Source organism: Aethina tumida, chromosome 5, assembly GCF_024364675.1.
Source record: "Aethina tumida isolate Nest 87 chromosome 5, icAetTumi1.1, whole genome shotgun sequence".
In the NCBI taxonomy this organism is placed as follows: domain Eukaryota; kingdom Metazoa; phylum Arthropoda; class Insecta; order Coleoptera; family Nitidulidae; genus Aethina; species Aethina tumida.
The window spans coordinates 13,034,121-13,056,518 of NC_065439.1; the positions used below are offsets into that span (position 1 = coordinate 13,034,121).

Here is a 22,398-nt window from a genome sequence, read left to right on the forward strand (position 1 = left end):
TTGAAATCAATCCAAAGTGCTCCTACAATCCTGATGTTTCAGGAAATATAGTACGTATAAAAATTGTCTTAATTCATTTAATCACACAACCGTCACTTATTGTAGACAGAAATGGTAACTCACCATGGATTCAACATAGAATCTCACACGGTAACTACATGGGATGGTTACATTTTAGAAATTATTCGCATCCTTTCATCCACCAATGGTACATGTGACAATTCAGTACCCAAACAATGTTGTTCGTCAATGGAATCGGAAGAGACGCCAGATGTTGGCTACTCATGGGCGCACGGTCTCCCGGTAAGTAAGTAAAACTTTTGTCGAATTTATCCAGCGTATTACTTTTTAGGCCTCTATTATGTATCAAAATGTTACGATGTTTGGTTAACAAACATCAGAGGTTCTCCTTATAGCAAACATCAAACTTATAAGCCTTACAGCAAGGAATTCTGGGACTTTAGCTTACACGAACAAGCCACCATTGACATACCTGCAATTATAGACACCATAGCAAACGTTAGTGGTCAACCGGGTAAATTAATTTACGTGGGCCACTCTATGGGTACAACCATATCGTACATCTATGCTTCTGTGAATAGGACTCACTGTAAGAACAATGTGAAGGCTATAATTTCACTGGCACCAATCGCAAAGCTCAATAAATTCGAAGTACCGTTTATGCATTTCTTGGCGCTCATTAGCCAAATTATCAAGGTAATATTACTAATTCTAATCAAATTATTTTTTAAAAGTTACTAATTTTCAGGATACTTTGTTTTTGGTAAAAATTTGCTGGTGTTAGTTACAACCAATTTTAAGCTTGTGTACTGGTTTCCCATTAATAGATGCGTGTGATTACTTCCTACAATTTTTTGCAGGCAATAGTGACCCCAATAATTACCCCGTACGTTTTAATTTATTTTTTTGTGTAAATCTCATACTTTAATTTTAGGAAGTTTTACCCGTTTTAAGGCTAATGTAAGTTCACCAATGTCCATAAAATCTTTAATACATTATGCGCAAATCTGTAACAGACAAGGGATATTTGCTTGGTATGATTATGGAATTACGGAATATTTAGCTCGGTACAACTCAATATTACCACCACTATATGAGGTGGGAAAGATACCAGTAAATGTTGATCTAATTTGGGCCAATGATGATAAATTCTCTGTAAAGGATGTAAGTTATGATTTAAAATTAACGACTGAATTATATCGTTGTTATTTTTGCAGGACATTGCAGTTTTATATAATAATCTGCCAAATGATCTAAAATCGATCGCTGAGGTTCCAGCGAATTCAAACCAAAGTATGAACCACGTGGATGTTTTAACTAATTCAAATATTGAAGAAATTTATAACAATATGAACACAAAGTTGAAAAATTATAAAAACTGATTTTTTGTCATCGTTAAAATATCATTTAATAAAAAACTAAAGAATAATATGTTCTACTTTTATTAGGCTGATTGAACAAGACTAGAACAGAAAACTGAACAATATTTTAAATACTTTAACTTAAAAAAAAATGTTTAGCACTTTTAATTAAAAGTCTATAAAATATTAATTCAAAACTATTACTAATTATAAAAAAGTTTATTAATTTCTGTACAATTTTTTACAATAATTTAATAAAAGTTATTTATAAAACTTAGTAGTAGATTAAAAGAGAAAACGAAAATTAGAACAGAAAATTAAATTACCCTAATTTAAAACCTTTTGTTTTATAATCTATAAATATTTTACCAGTTAATTGTGAATTTTTAATTTTAAATCTGGTAAGACGTGGTTTGAAATTGTTATTTGAATGCTTTTGTTATTTTGTAGAATGTCTTAGATTTATACAATTGGTCTGTAATCTATGAATAAAATTTCGATAAGATTCCATGTTTTTGAGAAGCTTGCAGACTTACACTTAGGTTAAAAGAACATACCATAATTATTTCATTATTAAAATTTTTAAAATTCAAAAACCTACTGATATTGTAACAGGTTAAGTTATATTTTTAACATTTTAAATGGAAAAACATTTTACAACTAATTACTTTCTTGACATTATTAGCTTATTTAACAAGACTAGAAAATTCTAGAACATAAAACTAAACAATATTTCAACCATTTTAAAGATATTAAAGTTATATGCCTTCTGATTTAAAAAACGTTAAATAAATTTTAATAAATATTATTAATTATGAAAGAGTTTATTAACTACTTAATGGTGACTAGTGATAAGAAGTGTATATTAAAAAAGATACGACTTAATTGATACAATAAAATTGAATTTAACAAGCATAATTTTGGATGCAGTGACGCCATAATTAGCAACTACCTTTTCCAATAACATTAGTACAAGCTTTGCCACCTTTTTAAACATCAAATTCAACCCCTATTGCTACTATAATCCTGACCTTGCAGTAAATATTGTACGTAAATTAACTACTTTAACATTTTTATTTAAGCAATGGTAACAATAGAGATGATGGGTAATGGTCATTTTTGTATACTAAGTCTCCCAGTAAATCCACCTCTCAGTGTTGTAAAAACACAACACAAATTATGTTTAGCTCTTTATTACTTTTCGATGTTGGGCTAGTAATCAAATAGTTTATTTGAATCTTTTATTTTGTCCAAATACCTGATAATATTAATATGAAATTTAAAAAAATATCTAGCTAATTTGTGACAATATTAATTGTTGTTATAACATTACATTTTAAAAATGTCTGAAACAACATAATTTGTATTGTTCGGGTTTTGTGAGTATACATAATCAATAAAATTAATTATTTCTGTCACTGGAAGTCAGTTAATTAATTTCATTCTTTTCAGCAGAAAAAAAAATTCAAAATAACTACATTAAATCTAAATCAATTTCATTGCCTTATAAATATTTGTGTGGAAGTAGCAAAAGTAGGCAATTTTTTAAATAAAATTTAATCTTAACTTTATATACATTATTGAATTTTTAGTTTCATTCAAATCCTCTAATCAATTATATCGAAAAACTTAAATGACTTTCAATTTATTATAAATTGTCAGAGAATATCATATAACCAGGTTTATTAATTTGATAAAATAAAACAAATCACTAAACTTGAAATTATCCCAATTTCTAACCAGTCCCATACTGTCTTAATAGTCCAGTCCTTAACCAATTGTGCGTAAGTAAAACATAATTTATCTATCTTTAATTATCATTATAGCTTATCAACTACTGAAAGTGTCTGACTCTAACAAACCTTTTTGCTATAATTAGAATTTTTTAATAATTCATATTACTTAAACAATCATCATGGATAAGTGTCTGTATTTAAGTATTTTTTTTTCTTACTTAATTGTTAGTGTCACCAGAAATGAAGTTAACAAGCATAATTTTTGCTACAGTTACGCTACAATTAGCTACTGCACATACCAACAATGTTTGTACTAATTTTTGGGGATTTTTAAACATTAGAACAAATCCCCATTGCTACTACAATCCTGACATGTCAGGAAATATTGTACGTACACGATTTGCCTTAATACTTTTAACATACTTAAACAAATTGTTTTACAGACGGAAATAATCATGGGTCATGGTTATAAAATGGAAACATACACAACAACCACATGGGATGGATACATTTTGAATATATTTCGTATTCCCGCAGCCATAAACGACAACTGCGAAAATTCGAAACCGAAACAACCCATTTTTTTCGTCAACGGTATCGACAGGGATGCCAGATGTTGGTTACTAATGAGCGGCCAATCTCCTGGTAAATCAATCCGTCTCTACTAAAAATTTCTTAATGTTATTTTTAGCACTATATTATGCGTCGAAATGTTACGATGTTTGGCTGACAAATGTAAGAGGTACTGCGTACAGCAAGCACATAAATAGAGACCCCAACAGTAAGGCCTATTGGGACTTTAGTTTCCACGAACAGGCTACCATAGATATTCCAGCAAATCTCGACGTAGTAGCCAAAGTCACAGGACAAGCAGGGAACATAATTTACGTCGGCCATTCTATGGGCACGACCATATCATACATTTATTGTTCCGTTAATGTAACACATTGTAAAAATAATTTGAAAGCAGTGATATCTCTGGCACCAATTGCAAATCTCAATAAGTTGAAAGTGCCGTTCCTCTATTTGTTGGCGTACAGCAGCAAACTTTTGCAGGTAAGTTTATATGGTATTCACAAAACTATTTTCACAGTTCTTTTATTTATAGAGTATGTTTTCTTTGGTGCATCTTTATTGGTTTCCATTACAACCGATCTTTAGATTGTGCGTTATTTTTCCAATAATGGGACCTTGTGCTATGATGCTACAATTTTTTATGGGCAAAAGCCAACCAAATAATTATCCAGTATGTTTTATTATCATTTTTTATTTTCATATACATTTTTTACAATGCATTTTTAGGAATTCCTGCCTGGTTTCATGTTTAATGGGAGCGCTCCTGTTGGTGTAAAACTTATAGTGCATTACTTTCAAATTATGATTAAAAAAGGACGATTCGCTTGGTATGATCATGGAACTTCAAAAAATTTAATTGTGTACAATTCAAAAGTACCACCATTATATGATGTGAGCAACATTCCTGTCAATGTTGACTTGATTTTTGCGAACGACGATTTACTTTCTTATAAAGATGTAATAATATATAGATGTAGTTTATGAATTACGGTTTGGCCTCTTAAATGGTATTTTTTTAGGACGTCATGGTTTTATACAAGAATTTACCAAGCAGTTTGAAATCAATATCTGAAGTTCCGACAAACTCAAGTAAATATATGAACCATATAGACTTCCTAATAAGCCAAAATATAGGAAATGTCTATGATACAATTAACATAAAACTCAAAAATTACTCGACTTGATTCTAAACAACTTTTAAAACATAATTTTGAATTATTCTGGTAAAATGACTCTTATCTTGTGTCTATTCCGCGAGAAAAAATATAATAAAAAACTTTGGAATATTTCATTACTATGGTACTAATTTATTAGTAAGTCAAAGAAATAACTAAAAATTAAGGAAAATGAACATTTTTGTCTAATATACTGTAATCCTATCAGGGGCATTAATAGTTTAAATTTGTTAACAATACTGCAACTATAAACTGTTCAATTACTTACTGAGACAGACTCTCCAATTCCTCTTATAATCTAATAGCATAATTCTTAGTGAGTTTGCTCTAATCTGATCAGATGTATGGATTATATCGTATCCCGATATTATGAGTTCATGTTAAAAGACTTCAGTAACTACTGCAAACAAAAGACGATGTGTTGTATGTATGAAATAACGTTGTCATCTGTAAACAAATTTTTTTCTTCTACATTATCCTCGCCTTATTATATATAATGTGTGAGATAAATCTTTGTCTTGGTCTAAATTTTATTGTATAGCAAAGAATCGAAACTATAGTTGATTGAATATCATGCTTAAATTAAGTTATTCAATATACATATTGATCATTGAAACCTCTCAGATTATTCATTAATTTAAGATAATAAACTGTGCGGCATAAGTTAGGAATATTGTCAATAAATTATAAACAGATTAAAAATTTGATATTATTTATTTTTTAAATTAAACACATCTTACACTAATTTACAAAAAAACATTTTTTACCCCCAAAAAATATTAAAAATAATTAGTTGGCAGTTATAGAGAGTGTAGATAGAAGTGAACAACTTTTAGTATTAAAATTTGAAATTTCATAATGTTTGAATTAAATTTATCTGTAATATTGCAGAATCCGCGACTCTAAGGAATACTTTTAGCGCATGCATCAACTTGATTTGAAATAATCTGAATTTAGACAGCATAGTTGCCACATCTCATTTTTAGCAAAATATGTAGAGAAAATTGTTGTTAGAAAAATCTGTATAATCTCTATAATTTATTATGTTTTTCATGTATGACATATCATTTATGTGGTTGAAATCTAAAAGAAATAAAATTCTGCTAATCACTTTATTAATTAGTATATTCATTTTTGTTTACTCTATCTTTGGTAGTTTAACTATCTAATTAAAAGTTCTTTATTAAATATTTAGGTAAATTTACAAAGGGGAATGAATAATGTTAATAAAAAATTATATATATATATATATATATATATATATATATATATATATATATATATATTATAATAAACAACAATATCAATTAAAACAAAAAAAAATCTATTCCACTGGATATTGCTCCCTGATACAATTTAAAATGCTTATAAACATATTATGATTTTTAAATTTATTTCTTCATATGAATTGTGTGGAGGTACGTTGGAAATAGATCTTCCGAGGAACAGCCATGGTCTATATAACTTGAAAAAAATTGCACAATGCAAATATAATATAAAATTATTAATAAATTGGGAATAAGTTAAAAAATAATAAAAATTAAAAACATTTTTAATTAAATACAATACAATATATAAGTAAAATATATTAATCAATTAATGACCCATATCAATAAATTAAGATTGTACAAAAAAAAAATAATAATAAATACAGCACACAGATAAAACGACTGCCAACAAATTAAAAATGATTTTACTAAAGGAATAACAGTATAATATCTTAAAAATGGAAATGATCTATAAAGTAAAATATATTAAGAATATAATTACCAGAAGAATAGGGATAATATATTGTTTTTAAAAACGCCACGTGAATATAATCTGTAAAGTATAATATTTTAATTAATGAGTAATAATTATCAAATTAGAAGAAATAATATACTTAGCAAAAAAATAAAAAGTATAATACACAATATTAACAATAATTCAAACACAAAGAATAATTCGAATATTTTGACCGTTGCAATGCGACAACACTGCACTGCAAATTATTCAAGAAGCGCGAAACCAGCGCCTCTCGACGCATGCGCTAGAAAATGTTCCTTAGAGTAGCGGATTCTGCAACTTTACTAATTTATCAACATTAATCTGGTTTTCACATCTATTGACAGTCCGAGCAACAATTTTATGCATGTTTGTATGGTTTTTTATTATTTGAATATATTACGGGCTGTACAAGATGTGATAAATATAAATACAATTTAATTGAAATAAGAATTAATATACAATCATATTATTTATGGATAGTATTTGTATTTACTTAAATTTCAATGTACTTGATATTTAACATTATTTTAATTGTTTACGTCATTGTCATCAATAATTTCAACAATACTTAGACTGTTTGTACTTTCACTTTGTTCTAAAAAAGATACAATGGCCTTATGGTAACTAAAGTAAGAAACAAAAATGTTTGATTCAAATTTATCTAAGTATCGCGTAAAAGCGGCATCTATTGTCGTTTTATGTTTTGTACTACTAAGTTTTCGATCCTTGGAACATATTTAAATAATTTTTTGACTAAATCTATTCAATTTCAAACAACAAGTATGTTTTACTTTTGCTTAACAAACATCCCTCGTTCGATTGTAATTGGAACCAAAATATGTACAACCGGTCACTTGATTTCAATACTGATCTTGAACGAAGGTTACCTTCTAAACTTACCCCCTACGATTGGTGATTATTTCCTACATCAGAAATAAAGATGGTCCTGAAAGTTTCTATATAGATTCCTTTCAGACGGCATTGCAAAATTTTACCTGATTTCAAAATGCTCTCAAATATACAACTTAGTTGATTACCAGCCAAATCAACAACATTTCTTTTATCTGAATTTATTAACAAAAGAAGGACGAGCATGTCGGTAACGCGAACTCATAAGATTCTCCCCTACCAAAAAGTGCAGAACGCGGCTAAAGAAGTTTTCACTTCAAAAATAAAATATTGTTTCAAAAAAAAAAGAAAATATTTTGAATTAATAGACATTGGCCATTGGCATCAATTATTGCTTGAAACCTGGAAAACATATTCTTTACTTAATAACATAATCTTGAGCTATTTCTTTCCATAATTATAGTAACAATACCCGAAGAGGTGGTACGTGATTCGTAAGTTTTTTTGGTAGCATGTCCCAACCATGCTTCATGAGAATGATGTCTGGAGTGCATGATAGTAACACCAAATAACGAAATCCAGCGGCATGAAAATTAACAATTTTGTGCTTAATAATGTCCCGCCTGTAGATATCACCTGTTATACTCTCCTAACAAATATGGAGATCTCCCCCAAAACAGATTCCAGCCCAAACCATAAGACCTCCATCTCCTAATGGATGAACCAATTGGCATGCTCATCAATTTCTTGGTATCCCTGATGTTGTCCATACACGTACTCGACGGCTATCTGAAAATCGGCAAAATCTTGATACGTCTGTGAACAGTTTTGCATTCCATTCGTCCTTCCAATTAACAAGTTTTTTAGTCCATGTTCACGCCGATATTGACCAGTCGTCCAATCCAATCCAATCGTCGTCATGAAACAGGGTACCAGTAGAATCATGAAGACGCTGGGACAATGCTTGTGGAGTAATTAACGCATAATTAAGGTAACATATCAGTTATCAGTCAACTCTAGGCCGACTTGTTCTTTGTCCTTCAGCAACATTACCCGTGTTCTGAAACCTACACCCAAGTCTAGAAATAACACTTTGTGACACATTAACAACGTTTATAACTTCGGTGTGAAGGGCACCATTTTAAAACACTTCCACGTATTTTTACTAATCAAAAAGTCACTAAGAACTCAATTTATTGAATTTATGAGAAATACCTTATTACCTAAATGGGTAAAAATAATGATAAGTATATAAGAATTAAGTTTTCGCCACATAACTGTTAGTTACTTTCAAGATGAAGTTGACAAGTTTCATTATCATTTTTGCGACATTTGTACACCAATTTACTGCTGCTTCCCAGAACAATGTGTGAACCTTCAAGGATTACATAAACGTTGAAACGAACTCACATTGCTATTATAATCCTGACGTTGAAAAAAATGTTGAACGTATGCAAATAAATATATGATCTGAATCTTTGTATTTACGTAAACGTATCTGTGCTTGAACAGGAATAATAAAAAATGATGGTTTCAAAATGGAGAAACACACAACAATTACATGGGACGGTTTCATTTTAGACAAGTTCCGTATTCCTTCATCCATGAACGACACGTGCGACAACACAAAACTTAAACAACCCATACTTTTTGTTCACGGGACCGCCCGAGATGCAAGATGCTGGCTTCTAATGGGAACTAAGTCTCCAGGTAGCCCGACTTCAAATAGTTGCGGAATCACTTAAATATTACTTTTCAGCTTTCTATTATGCTTCGAAATGTTATGATGTTTGGCTAGCGAACACCACAGGTACTGCCTTCTGCAAACATGCATCAATAAAGCCTTACAGTAAAACATATTGGGACTTTAGCTTCCACGAACAAGCCACCAGAGATATTCCAGCAAAGTTGGACCTGATTGCTAATGTTACTGGACAAGCGGGGAATATAATATACATGGGGCATTCAATGGGTACAACCATGGCGTTCGTTTATTGCTCTGTTAATGTCACCCACTGCAGGAATAATTTGAGGGCAATTATTGCGCTGGGGCCAATTGCAAATCTTAATAAAATCAAGGTGCCTTTTTTCCATTTCTTCGCACGCACCAACTAAATTTTTCAGGTACTTAATATTAACAATCCAGCCTGATAATTTCTTGACGACTTTTACTTTATAGGCCTTTGCTAATTTATTAGATTTTTATCATATTCCAGTGCAACCAACGTGTAGTATTTGTGCATCTTTTCCAATGATCATACTTTGTAGTATGACTTTTCAATTTTTTATGGGCAAAAGTCAACTCAATATTTATGCGGTAAGTTTTAATTTTTTATATTAGAAATTGTTGAGAACACATTTTAGGAATTTCTGCCAGTCATGGTTGCGAAAGGAGGCGCACCTCTTTCTGTAAGAAATACAGTGCACTATAATCAAATTATCAACAGGAAAGGTCGATTTGCTTGGTACGACTATGGTCCTTCAAAAAACTTGCTTGTATACAACTCTAAACTACCACCGTTGTATAATGTGAACAAAATTCCTGTGAATGTTGATTTATTCTACTGCAATGACGATTTATTTGCTAGTAAAGAGGTAAGACAAAATCGTAAGCATCTGCATAACATATTTTAGAGAAAAATGTGAGAACATTGAAATGTGATATTAGAGACAGCCTCTCAGGAAATATAGTTTGGCATTTTTTCTCATACTATGTAGACATTGAAACACATTTACATTACACAATTTATAATTATTGTTTTTGTCTGGTAAATTTTTGCAGAATGTGACAGTTTTATATAACAATTTGCCGAGTGGTCGACGATCGATGGCATTAATTCCAACCAGTGTATATATGAACCACGTAGATTTTTTGATTACTTCAAACATGAGTAATATATATGATATGATGGGTAATAAGCTAAAAAATTATAAAAATTAGTTAATCATTGTATCAGAGTTCAGAATTAAAACAATATTCCAATAAAATTATTTACACATTCTTATGTACACATTTTATATGGGATCTTATTAAGTAAAAACTAGGACAGAAGTCTTGTTTTAAAAAGTTACTTAGATATTCAAACGACTATATTATCTTCACTTTGTTTACAACAAATATACAGAGTATTTCTAAAATAAATAGTCTCAATTTGAAAGTAGATTGAACATTTATACATATACATATATATAAGTAAATAAAATATACATACATATAAATAAAATTGGAGTGTCTGTTTGTAATATTGAAATAACCGTTTTTTAGTACATACATATGAATATAAATACGGTACATACATCAAAATAACATTTTTTACAATTTTTGTCTCTCTGTCTGTTTGTTCCGGCTAATCTCTGAAATGGCTGGACCGATTTTTACGGGACTTTTATTGGCAGGTAGCTCATGTAATAAGGAGTAACTTAGGCTACTTTTATTTTAGAAAAATTATTTTATTTTAGAAAAATAAAATAATGTTGCAATGTCCAAGTACCGTCCAGTACCACACGCAGCTCACGCGCATGCCACCACTAGGCCGTCACGTCGGGCGCCTCCCACCACTTCTCCTACCAACGATTGATTGATAGTTTGATCTGATTGATGGGTATCTTTTATAACTCCACCGATCCGTTCTTCTTATCTTATCTTATCTTAATTCAAAATATTTTGTAACATTTTTACTGCTTTCCTTTTCTACCTTTAAAAAATATACTATTACTGTTCATTTAGTAGGTTAAAAAAGAACTCAAAATTTTTAGAAAATTGTATTAATACTTGTACCTTTTACTTTAATTGTGAATTTAATAAATAAAGCAAAAATTTCAACGATCTGGTAAAACCTAGTTATTCACTGGAAGTTGAAAATTACATAAGCTGATTTCGAATTATATCAAATAATTGTGTTATTTAGTAGAAAATAATAATAAAATATATACGAGATCGTAAAACACAGAAAATTATAAATCCTAATTTAAATCTATATATTATTGCCTTAAAGGTAATCCGTCTATTGTTTCTAACTATCGTCCAATTTCATTATTGTCTAATTTTTGTAAGATTATGTTAAACTATATTATCGATTTCGGTCCAGTGACAATTGTCTTACATGGTGTATTAACAATAGATTGTTATTAAACATGGATAAATGTGTAGTTGTTTGATTCTAAAATGTCTTTTGTTGAACACATTCATTCCATTGTTTCAAAAGTCTACATTTATTTTTATAAATTCTCAGGATTTTTCTAGGCTAGAATATGGAGCTCTAATTTGGAACCCCATTTATTTAAATCACATAAGGGAAACTAATAACATAACTAAATATTAAAATTAAAAAACATTGAAATATTTTATTCGAGTAATTTTATTTTGTCGAAAAATTTATTTATTTATTTTTGTAGTATATTTCATACTAGTGCAATAATAAACACATTACAGCTGGTTAAATTATAATTATTATGATATTTCAAAAAACCAACAACTAATTACAGTAGTTACATTACATATACATGTCTATTTATTTTAAGAATTACATCGTTCTTTTTTCAATAATTTAACATAAAAAACCTTTCGAAAAGTTAGAACAAAAACCAAAGATTAACCAATATTAGATAAATTTTGCAAGTTTGCAATTAATTAGCATATTTTATTATAATTTTACCACATATCACAAAAAATAACAAATATCTTTATGTTAATTTATCGAAATGCATTTAAAAAATAGTCCGATATTATGTATCAATAGGATCCTAATAAGTATGAATCTGCTTATTACTCACCGGGTCTTAGTTATTGTCTAAAAATGTCTGATAATTATTCAGTTTTCCTTTAATAGCTGATTATAATGCAAAAATTGGGTATATTTAAACAATTTTCCCGACTCTTAATTACTAGTTGTCTTAAAAATGCTCTTTCATTTTAGAAATATTATTTTCGCTACTCTTGCTGTACAATTTACTTCTGCCGATAGCAACAACGTTTGTCCCACCTTCGATGACTATGAAACCATTGAAATCAATCCAAAGTGCTCCTACAATCCTGATGTTTCAGGAAATATAGTACGTATAAAAATTATCTTAATTCATTTAATCACACAACCGTCACTTATTGTAGACAGAAATGGTAACTCACCATGGATTCAACATAGAATCTCACACGGTAACTACATGGGATGGTTACATTTTAGAAATTGTTCGCATCCCTTCATCCACCAACGGTACATGTGACAATTCAGTACCCAAACAACCCATGTTGTTCGTCAATGGAATCGGACGAGACGCCAGATGTTGGCTACTCATGGGCACACGGTCTCCCGGTAAGTAAGTAAAACGTTTGTCGAATTTATCTAGCGTATTACATTTTAGCCCTCTATTATGCATCAAAATGTTACGATGTTTGGTTAGCAAACATCAGAGGTTCTGCTTATAGCAAACATCAAACTTATAATCCTTACAGCAAGGAATTCTGGGACTTTAGCTTCCACGAACAAGCCACCATTGACATACCTGCAATTATAGACACCATAGCAAACGTTAGTGGTCAACCGGGTAAATTAATTTACGTGGGCCACTCTATGGGTACAACCATATCGTACATCTATGCTTCTGTGAATAGGACTCACTGTAAGAACAATGTGAAGGCTATAATTTCACTGGCACCAATCGCAAATCTCAATAAATTCGAAGTACCGTTTATGCATTTCTTGGCGCTCAATAGCCAAATTATCAAGGTAATATTACTAATTCTAATCAAATTATTTTTTAAGTTACTAATTTTCAGGATACTTTGTTTTTGGTAAAAATTTACTGGTGTCAGTTACAACCAATTTTAAGCTTGTGTACTGGTTTCCCATTAATAGATGCGTGTGATTACTTCCTACAATTTTTTGCAGGCAATAGTGACCCCAATAATTACCCCGTACGTTTTCATTTATTTTTTTGTGTAAATCTCATACTTCAATTTTAGGAAGTCTTACCCGTTTTAACGGCTAATGGAAGTTCACCAATGTCCATAAAATCTTTAATGCATTATGCGCAAATCTGTAACAGACAAGGGATATTTGCTTGGTATGATTATGGAATTACGCAAAATTTAGCTCGGTACAACTCAATATTACCACCACTATATGAGGTGGGCAAGATACCAGTAAATGTTGATCTAATTTGGGCCAATGATGATAAATTCTCTGTAAAGGATGTAAGTTATGATTTAAAATTAACGACTGAATTAAATCGTTGTTATTTTTGCAGGACGTCGCAGTTTTATATAATAATCTGCCAAATGGTCTAAAATCGATCGCTGAAGTTCCGGCAAATTCAAGCCAAAGTATGAACCACGTGGATTTTATAACTAATCCAAATATTGAAGAAATTTATAACAATATGAACACAAAGTTGGAAAAATATAAAAACTGATTTTTTTTATCGTTAAAATATCATTTAATAAAAAACTAAAGAATAATATGTTATACTTTTATTAAGCTGATTAAGCAAGACTATAACAGAAAACTGAACAATATTTTAAATACTTTAAATTGTATAATAATAAATAATTGTATAGCATTTTTAATTAAAAGTCTATAAAACATTAATTCAAATTTATTACTAATTATAAAAAAGTTTATTAATTTCTGTACAATTTTTTACAATAATTTTACAAGTTATTTATAAAGCTTATTAAAGTATTAAAGTAAACAAAAATTAGAACAGAAAACTAAATTACCCTAATTTAAAACCTTTTGTTCTAAAATCTATAAATATATTACTACTTAATTGTGAATTTTTAATTTCAAATCTGGTAAGACGTGGTTTGAAATTGCTATTTGAATGCTTTTGTTATTTTTGTAGAATGTCTTAGATTCATACAATTGGCGTGTAATCTATGAATAAAATTTCGATAAGATTCCATGTTTTTGAGAAACTTGCAGACTTACAATTAGATTAAAGGATCATACCATAATTATTACATTATTAAAATTTTAAAACATTTTTAAAATTCAAAAACCAACTGATATGTTTCATACAAGTACAATAATAAACATATTGTAACAGGTTAGTTTATATTTATGAGATTTTAAATGGAAAAACATTTTACAACTAATTACTTTCTTGACATTATTAGCTTATTTAACAAGACTAGACAATTCTAGAACACAAAACTAAATAATTTTTCAACCATTTTATATAGCTTTCTGATTTAAAAATCGTTTAATAAATTTTAAAAATGATTATTAATTATGAAAGAGTTTATTAACTACTGAACAATTTTTTATGATAATTGCAAAGCTTATTACTTACAAATGACTAGTGATAAGACGTGCATATTAAAAAAAAATACGTCAATTCTTTGCTGACAAAAAGTGACCCCAATAATTACCCCGTACGTTTTCATTTATTTTTTTGTGTAAATCTCATACTTTAATTTTAGGAAGTCTTACCCGTTTTAACGGCTAATGGTTCATCAATGCCCATAAAAACTTTAATACACTATGCGCAAATCATTAACAAAACCGGGGCAATTTGCTTGGTATGATTATGGAATTACAGGAAATTTAGCTCGGTACAATTCAATGTTACCACCATTATATAAGGTGGGCAAGATATCAATAAATGTTGATCAAATTTGAACCAAAGATGATAAATTCTCTGTAAAAGATGTAAGTTATTATTTAAAATTAACGGCTGAATTATATCGTTGCTATTTTTGCAGAACGTCGCAGTTTTATATAATAATCTGCCAAATGGTCTAAAAACGATCGCTGAAGTTCCGGCAAATTCAAGCCAAAGTATGAACCACGTGAATTTTTTAACTAATCCAAATATTGAAGAAATTTATAATAATATGAACACAAAGTTGGAAAAACTGATTTTTTGTCATCGTTAAAATATCATTTAATAAAAAACTCGCTCGCAGATCCTTGACCAGTCCTTAAAATATTCAAAATGAACACCACAATCAATCCACCTACCACAACATCCTATTCAACCGTTGCACAACAAAATAAACCAAACCATCCATATCCCAATATCAGGCAATCGTATTCAACGCACAGGAAAATTCTAAACTAGAAGATTATGTGGTTGCACTGGGATCCAAAATCCAACCAAAAAATATGATATTCGCATCTCGCATGTCAAACGACAGTATATGTATGTATCTTGCTAACAAGGCAACCGTAGATCTATTCATAAATGAAATACAAACAATTATCGTCAACAATACTACTCTACAAGGAAGAACATTAATAACGCCCTCTGAAAGGCTAGTCCTCTCCAATGTATGCCCATCAATACCACACAACATACTAGAAAGAGAATTCAAAAATATGGGAATTAAATTACTGTCATCATTTAGCTGCTTAAGAGCCGGTATCTCTAATCCCGAGTATAACCACATACTCAGCTTCCGTAGGCAAGTATTCATCGCACCAGAAGGATCTAACAATCTCCCAGAATCAATTCTAATTTCTTTTGAGAACACACCATACAGAATATTCCTGTCAACTGATGCACCAGTCGTGTCGCATTTGCAAAGAACCTGGACACATCGCAAATCAATGCACCAAAAATGTCTCTCAGACAATTCCTAATACAAACATACATATGGAAACTACAGAACCAGAAACAGAAAATCAGCCAACAGCAAACATTAAATCAATAACCTTCCCAAATAACTCCAAAGATAGTAAAGCTGAAGAAGCCCCAATAGCTGCCACTAATTCACCCAATACAAACATGTCCACAGAAGCACCAAAATCAAAAAGATCAATTGACTCAATACTTACCCCTCCTATTCATGAATCACCTCACAACAATGAAGATCCTCAAATCCTATTTATTAAACCCCAAACAATAAATTAAAAGCCAAAGAAAGAAAGCCAACTGGTGAAAATGCTTTAACCTGCGAAAACCTTTATAGATAAAGAAAAATTCATTTTAAATTTTCTTGAAAATGTTAAAGGTTCAACGGACTCCCTAAGCTGTTCTAAACAATATACAAATAGCACCGAATACCTACTGGATATGTTAAACCAAATATACCCTCATCTAACTGACAGAAAAATAAAAACAAGTATTACCAATCTAAAAAAGAGAATAAATAAGCAAATAAAAGGAAAAACATTAACTGACATTGATAGCGACTCCTCTCAAGATAGCGTTAATTAAGAAGATAGAACAAATATTGCACCTGACCGAATGTGACCAAATGTATATAATTTTATAATGTAAAACTGTAAAACTGTATATACATAATTATAAAAAAGTTTAATAATTTCTGTACAATTTTTTACAATAATTTTGAAGTTATTTAATAAAGCTTATTAAAGTAGTAGATTAAAAGAGAACAGAAAATTAAATTACCCTAATTTAAAACCTTTTGTTATTTTTGTAGAATGTCTTACATTTATACAATTGTCCTGTAATCTATGATTAAAATTTCGATAAGATTCCATGTTTTTGAGAAGCTTGCAGACTTACAATTAGATTAAAGGAACATACCATAATTATTATATTATTAAAATTTTATAACATTTTTAAAATTTAAAAACCAACTGATATTGTAACAAGTTAAGTTGTATTTATGACATTTTAAATGGAAAAACATTTTACAACTAATTACTTTCTTGAGATTATTAGCTTATTTAACAAGATTAGAAAATTCTAGAACACAAAACTAAACAATATTTCAACCATTTTAAAGATATTAAAGTTATATAGCCTTCTGATTTAAAAAACGTTAAATAAATTTTAAAAATTATTATTGATTATGAAAGAGTTTATTAACTAGTTAAAGGTGACTAGTGATAAGACGTACATATTAAAAAAGATACGACTTAATTGATACAATAAAATTGAAATTAACAAGCATAATTTTCGCTGCAGTAACACCACAATTAGCAACTACCTTTTCCAATAATATTGGTACAACCTTGGCCATCTTTTTAAACATCAAATTCAACCCCTATTGCTACTATAATCCTGACCTTGCAGTAAATATTATACGTAAACTAACTACTTTAACATTTTTATTTAAACAATGGTAACAATAGAGATGACAGGTCACTTTTGAGTACTAAGTCTCCCAGTAAATCCACTTCTCATTGTTGTAAAAACACTTAAAAAAATATTTTCAGCTCTTTATTACTCTTCGATGTGATTCTATGTTGGGCTATTAAAGGTGAGAGGTCCTCCTTATATCAAACATATAACTAGGAAGTCTGAAGACGTAGGAAATGTCACTGGACAAGCAGGGAACACTGTTTAGAGTAATAAATTTTAGATATTTTTATACAATTATATATTTATTTATAGAATATTTTGTATTTGCTGTATCTTTACTGGAGTTTATTAGATGGAATTTTTAGAATTTGCATCGATTTTCCTGTATTGAGACTCCGCAGTATCATGTTTAATTTTCTTATAGACATTTTTTACAATGTATTTTAAGAATACTTGCCAGATTCTATGTGTAATGGAAGGAACTCCACTTGGTAATAAAATTTAATACACTATAACAATTATTAATAAAAAAGAGAAATCGAAAGTTAAATTAATTTATGCCAATGATGATCTATTCGAATATAGAGATATTTATAATTATTAATGTATTATTGTAGTATTTTTTGCAGGACGTTAAGATTTTATGCAAGAGTTTTGCAAATGATCTAAAATCTATGTATAGTCCCGATGAACTAATAATTATATAAACTACAATATTTGGATTTCCTATTTTGTTCAAATATATATGATAATATTAATATGAATTTAAAAAAAAAATATCAAGTGACAATATTGTTATAATATTACATTTTAAAAATGTCTGAAAAAACATAATCAATAAAATTAATTATTTTTGTCACTGAAAGTCAGTTAATTAATTTCATTTATTTCAGCCGAAAAAAAAAAATTCAAAATTACTACATTAAATCTAAATCAATTTCATTGCCTTATAAATATTTGTGAGGAAGTTGCAAAATAGACAATTTTTTAAAAAAAATTTAAACTTAACTTTATAAACAATATTGAATATTTAGTCTCATTCAAATCCTCTAATCAATTATATCGAAAAACCTAAACGACTTTTCATTTTATTACAAATTGTCATAGAATATCATATAACCAGGTTTATTAATTTAATAAAATAAAACAAATCACTGAAACTCGAAATTATCCTAATTTCTAACCAGTCCCATACTGTCTTAATAGTCCAGTCCTTAACCAGTTGTGCGTAAGTAAAACATAATTTATCTATCTGTTATCATTATAGCTTATCAACTACTGAAAGTGTCTGACTCTAACAAACCCTTTTGCAATAATTAGAATTTTTTAATAATTCATATTACTTAAGTAATCAACATGGATAAGTGTCTGTATTTAAATAATTTTTTTCTTACATAATTGTTAGTATCACCAGAAATGAAGTTAACAAGCATAATTTTTGCTACAGTTACGCTACAATTAACTGGTGCACATACCAACAATGTTTGTACTAATTTTTGGGCATTTTTAAACATTATAACAAACCCCCATTGCTACTACAATCCTGACGTGTCAGGAAATATTGTACGTACACGATTTACCTTAATACTTTTAACATACTTAAATAAATTGTTTTACAGACGGAAATAATCACGGGTCATGGTTATAAAATGGAAACATACACAACAACCACATGGGATGGATACATTTTGGATATATTTCGTATTCCCGCAGCCATAAACGACAATTGCGAAAATTCGAAACCGAAACAACCCATTTTTTTCGTCAATGGTATCAACAGGGATGCCAGAGCTTGGTTACTAATGAGCGGCCAATCCCCTGGTAAATCAATCCATCTCTACTAAAAATTACTTAATGTTATTTTTAGCACTTTATTATGCATCTAAATGTTACGATGTTTGGCTGGCAAATGTAAGAGGTACTGCTTACAGCAAACACATAACTAGAGACCCCAACAGTAAGGCCTATTGGGACTTTAGTTTCCACGAACAGGCTATCATAGATATTCCAGCAAATCTCGACGTAGTAGCCAAAGTTACAGGACAAGCAGGGAATATAATTTACGTCGGCCATTCTATGGGCACGACCATATCATACATTTATTGTTCCGTTAATGTAACGCATTGTAAAAATAATTTGAAAGCAGTGATATCTCTGGCACCAATTGCAAATCTCAATAAGTTGAAAGTGCCGTTCCACTATTTGTTGGCGTACAACAGCAAACTTTTGCAGGTAAGTTTATATGGTATTCACAAAACTATTTTCACAGTTCTTTTCTTTATAGAGTATGCTTTCTTTAGTGCATCTTTATTGGTTTCCATTACAACCGATCTTTAGATTGTGCGTTAATTTTCCAATAATGGGACCTTGTGCTATGATGCTACAATTTTTTATAGGCAAAAGCCAACCAAATAATTATCCAGTATGTTTTATTATCATTTTTTATTTTCATAGAGATTTTTTACAATGTATTTTTAGGAATTCCTGCCTGGTTTCATGTTTAATGGGGTCACTCCTGTTGGTGTAAAACTTATAATGCATTACTCTCAAATTATGATTAAAAAAGGGCGATTCGCTTGGTATGATCATGGAACTTCAAAAAATTTAATTGTGTACAATTCAAAAGTACCACCATTATATGATGTGAGCAACATTCCTGTCAATGTTGACTTGATTTTTGCGAACGACGATTTACTTTCTTATAAAGATGTAATAATATATAGATGTAGTTTATGAATTATGGTTTGGCCTCTTAAATGGTATTTTTTAGGACGTCATGGTTTTATACAAGAATTTACCAAGCAGTTTGAAATCAATATCTGAAGTTCCGACAAACTCAAGTAAATATATGAACCATATGGACTTCCTAATAAGCCAAAATATAGGAAATGTCTATGATACAATTAACATAAAACTCAAAAATTACTCGACTTGATTCTAAACAACTTTTAAAACATAATTTTGAATTATTCTGGTAAAATGACTCTTATCTTATGTCTATTCCGTGAGAAAAAATATAATAAAAAACTTTGGAATATTTTATTACTATGATACTAATTTATTAGCAAGTCAAAGAAATAACTAAAAATTAAGGAAAATGAACATTTTTGTCTAATATTGTGTAATCCTATCAGGGGCATTAATAGTTTAAATTTGTTAACAATACTTCAACTATAAACTATTCAATTGCTTACTGAGGCAGACTCTCCAATTCCTCTTATAATCTAATAGCATAATCCTTAGTGAGTTTGCTCTAATCTGATCAGATGTATGGATCATATCGTTCCCGATATTATGGGTTCATGTTAAAAGACTTCAGTAACTACTGCAAACAAAAGACGATGTGTTGTATTTATGAAATAACGTTGTCATCTCTAAACAAATTTTTTTCTTCTACATTATCCTCGCCTTATTATATATAATGTGTGAGATAAATCTTTGTCTTGGTCTAAATATTATTGTATAGCAAAGAATCGAAACTATAGTTGATTGAATATCATGCTTAAATTAAGTTATTCAATATACATATTGATCATTGAAACCTCTCAGATTATTCATTAATTTAAGATAATAAACTGTGCGGCATAAGTTAGGAATATTGTCAATAAATTATAAACAGATTAAAAATTTGATATTATTTATTTTTTAAATTAAACCCATCTTACACTAATTTACAAAAAAACTTTTTACCCCAAAAAAATATTAAAAATAATTAGTTGGCAGTTATAGAGAGTGTAGATAGAAGTGAACAACTTTTAGCATTAAAATTTGAAATTTCATAATGTTTTAATTAAATTTATCGTTTTTTTTTTATTGGAACAAAGAGGGGGAAATCTACAAGATGTAGTGCCGGACTTCACCGACTAAAAACCCCTCTCCGGGCACCGATCTGAAGATCATGGCCTAAGAGTAGTTAACCATAAAGGTTTAGGAAAATAGAAAGAAGGGAAAAATAAAGAGGTACGTAACAATCGCTACATAGTAAAGAAAAGATGTCCCAAAGAGACGCAGAGGTCTAGACAGCCAAGAGACAAGGTCTCTTGTATCTATCGGATTAAAATTTATCTGTAATATTGCAGAATCCGCGACTCTAAGGAATACTTAGAGCGCATGCGTCAACTTGATTTGAAATAATCTGTTTCGGAGAATTTAGACAGCATAGTTGCCAGATCTCATTTTTAACAAAATATGTAGAGAAAATTGTTATTAGAAAAATCTGTATAATCTGTATAATTTATTATGTTTTTCATGTATGACATATCATTTATGTGGTTGAAATCTAAAAGAAATAAAATTCGGCTAATCACTTTATTAATTAGTATATTCATTTTTTATTTACTCTATCTTTGGTAGTTTAACTATCTAATTAAAAGGTCTTAAATATTTAGGTAAATTTACAAAGGAGAATTAATAATGTTAATAAAAAGTAATACATTAATATAAAATTAACAAAAAAAAATATATGTATATATATATATATATATATATATATATATATATATATATGTCGCAGCGCGGTCAGGATTATCGGCCATTTCGAATATTAAATAACACGCAAATAGTCCTTACAATGTAATTGAACTAACAGGCACAGGATTACAACTAATAGTCAAACAATTAGGTAGGAGTCGTATGAAACGCGGTGATCCCGACGGTTATGCCAAGCCAAGACTTCTACGCAGCTTCCCTGACGGAGCTTAACTGTCCGCCCTCGCAGGTCTCCTCTACCGTCACCCTCGGTTCGAGTACCATCCCCTGCTTAGCACTTCCGCTGATTCCACCCAAGTACTATAAGTATGCAACCCATAGTACTACTTGCGTTTCACATGAACCCTCCGACATATATATATATATATATATATATATATATATATATTTATATAACCGCCTATACAGACCCATTTCGACATGTTGTATTAA

The 22,398-nt window shown here is 29.6% G+C and overlaps 5 protein-coding genes across 5 annotated transcripts; all 5 read left to right on the plus strand.

The window, feature by feature from the left end:
- Window positions 1-236: 236 nt before the first annotated feature.
- LOC109599570 (gastric triacylglycerol lipase-like) lies at window positions 237-2,323 on the plus strand. The gene is made up of 6 exons (XM_049967934.1): window positions 237-303; window positions 353-717; window positions 956-981; window positions 1,038-1,185; window positions 1,239-1,314; window positions 2,313-2,323. Exons 1-6 carry the CDS (start codon window positions 237-239, stop codon window positions 2,321-2,323), a joined length of 693 nt encoding a protein of 230 aa, XP_049823891.1.
- Window positions 2,324-3,359: 1,036 nt separating this feature from the next.
- Window positions 3,360-4,983, plus strand: LOC109599577 (gastric triacylglycerol lipase). Its single transcript, XM_020015586.2, has 6 exons — window positions 3,360-3,505; window positions 3,562-3,763; window positions 3,810-4,174; window positions 4,227-4,364; window positions 4,421-4,651; window positions 4,714-4,983. Exons 1-6 carry the CDS (start codon window positions 3,491-3,493, stop codon window positions 4,876-4,878), a joined length of 1,116 nt encoding a protein of 371 aa, XP_019871145.1. The 5' UTR covers window positions 3,360-3,490; the 3' UTR covers window positions 4,879-4,983.
- A 4,040-nt stretch (window positions 4,984-9,023) lies between these two features.
- Window positions 9,024-9,600, plus strand: LOC126265683 (lipase member K-like). The gene is made up of 2 exons (XM_049967935.1): window positions 9,024-9,195; window positions 9,245-9,600. The coding sequence occupies exons 1-2, from the start codon at window positions 9,024-9,026 to the stop codon at window positions 9,598-9,600; spliced, it is 528 nt and encodes a 175-aa protein (XP_049823892.1).
- A 2,784-nt stretch (window positions 9,601-12,384) lies between these two features.
- On the plus strand, window positions 12,385-13,941 carry LOC109607699 (gastric triacylglycerol lipase). Its single transcript, XM_020024171.2, has 6 exons — window positions 12,385-12,537; window positions 12,593-12,794; window positions 12,844-13,208; window positions 13,259-13,396; window positions 13,445-13,675; window positions 13,729-13,941. Exons 1-6 carry the CDS (start codon window positions 12,385-12,387, stop codon window positions 13,891-13,893), a joined length of 1,254 nt encoding a protein of 417 aa, XP_019879730.1. The 3' UTR covers window positions 13,894-13,941.
- Window positions 13,942-18,884: 4,943 nt separating this feature from the next.
- LOC109607698 (gastric triacylglycerol lipase-like) lies at window positions 18,885-20,520 on the plus strand. Its single transcript, XM_049967653.1, has 6 exons — window positions 18,885-19,041; window positions 19,098-19,299; window positions 19,346-19,710; window positions 19,763-19,900; window positions 19,957-20,187; window positions 20,249-20,520. The coding sequence occupies exons 1-6, from the start codon at window positions 18,895-18,897 to the stop codon at window positions 20,411-20,413; spliced, it is 1,248 nt and encodes a 415-aa protein (XP_049823610.1). The 5' UTR covers window positions 18,885-18,894; the 3' UTR covers window positions 20,414-20,520.
- The last annotated feature ends 1,878 nt before the right edge of the window (window positions 20,521-22,398 follow it).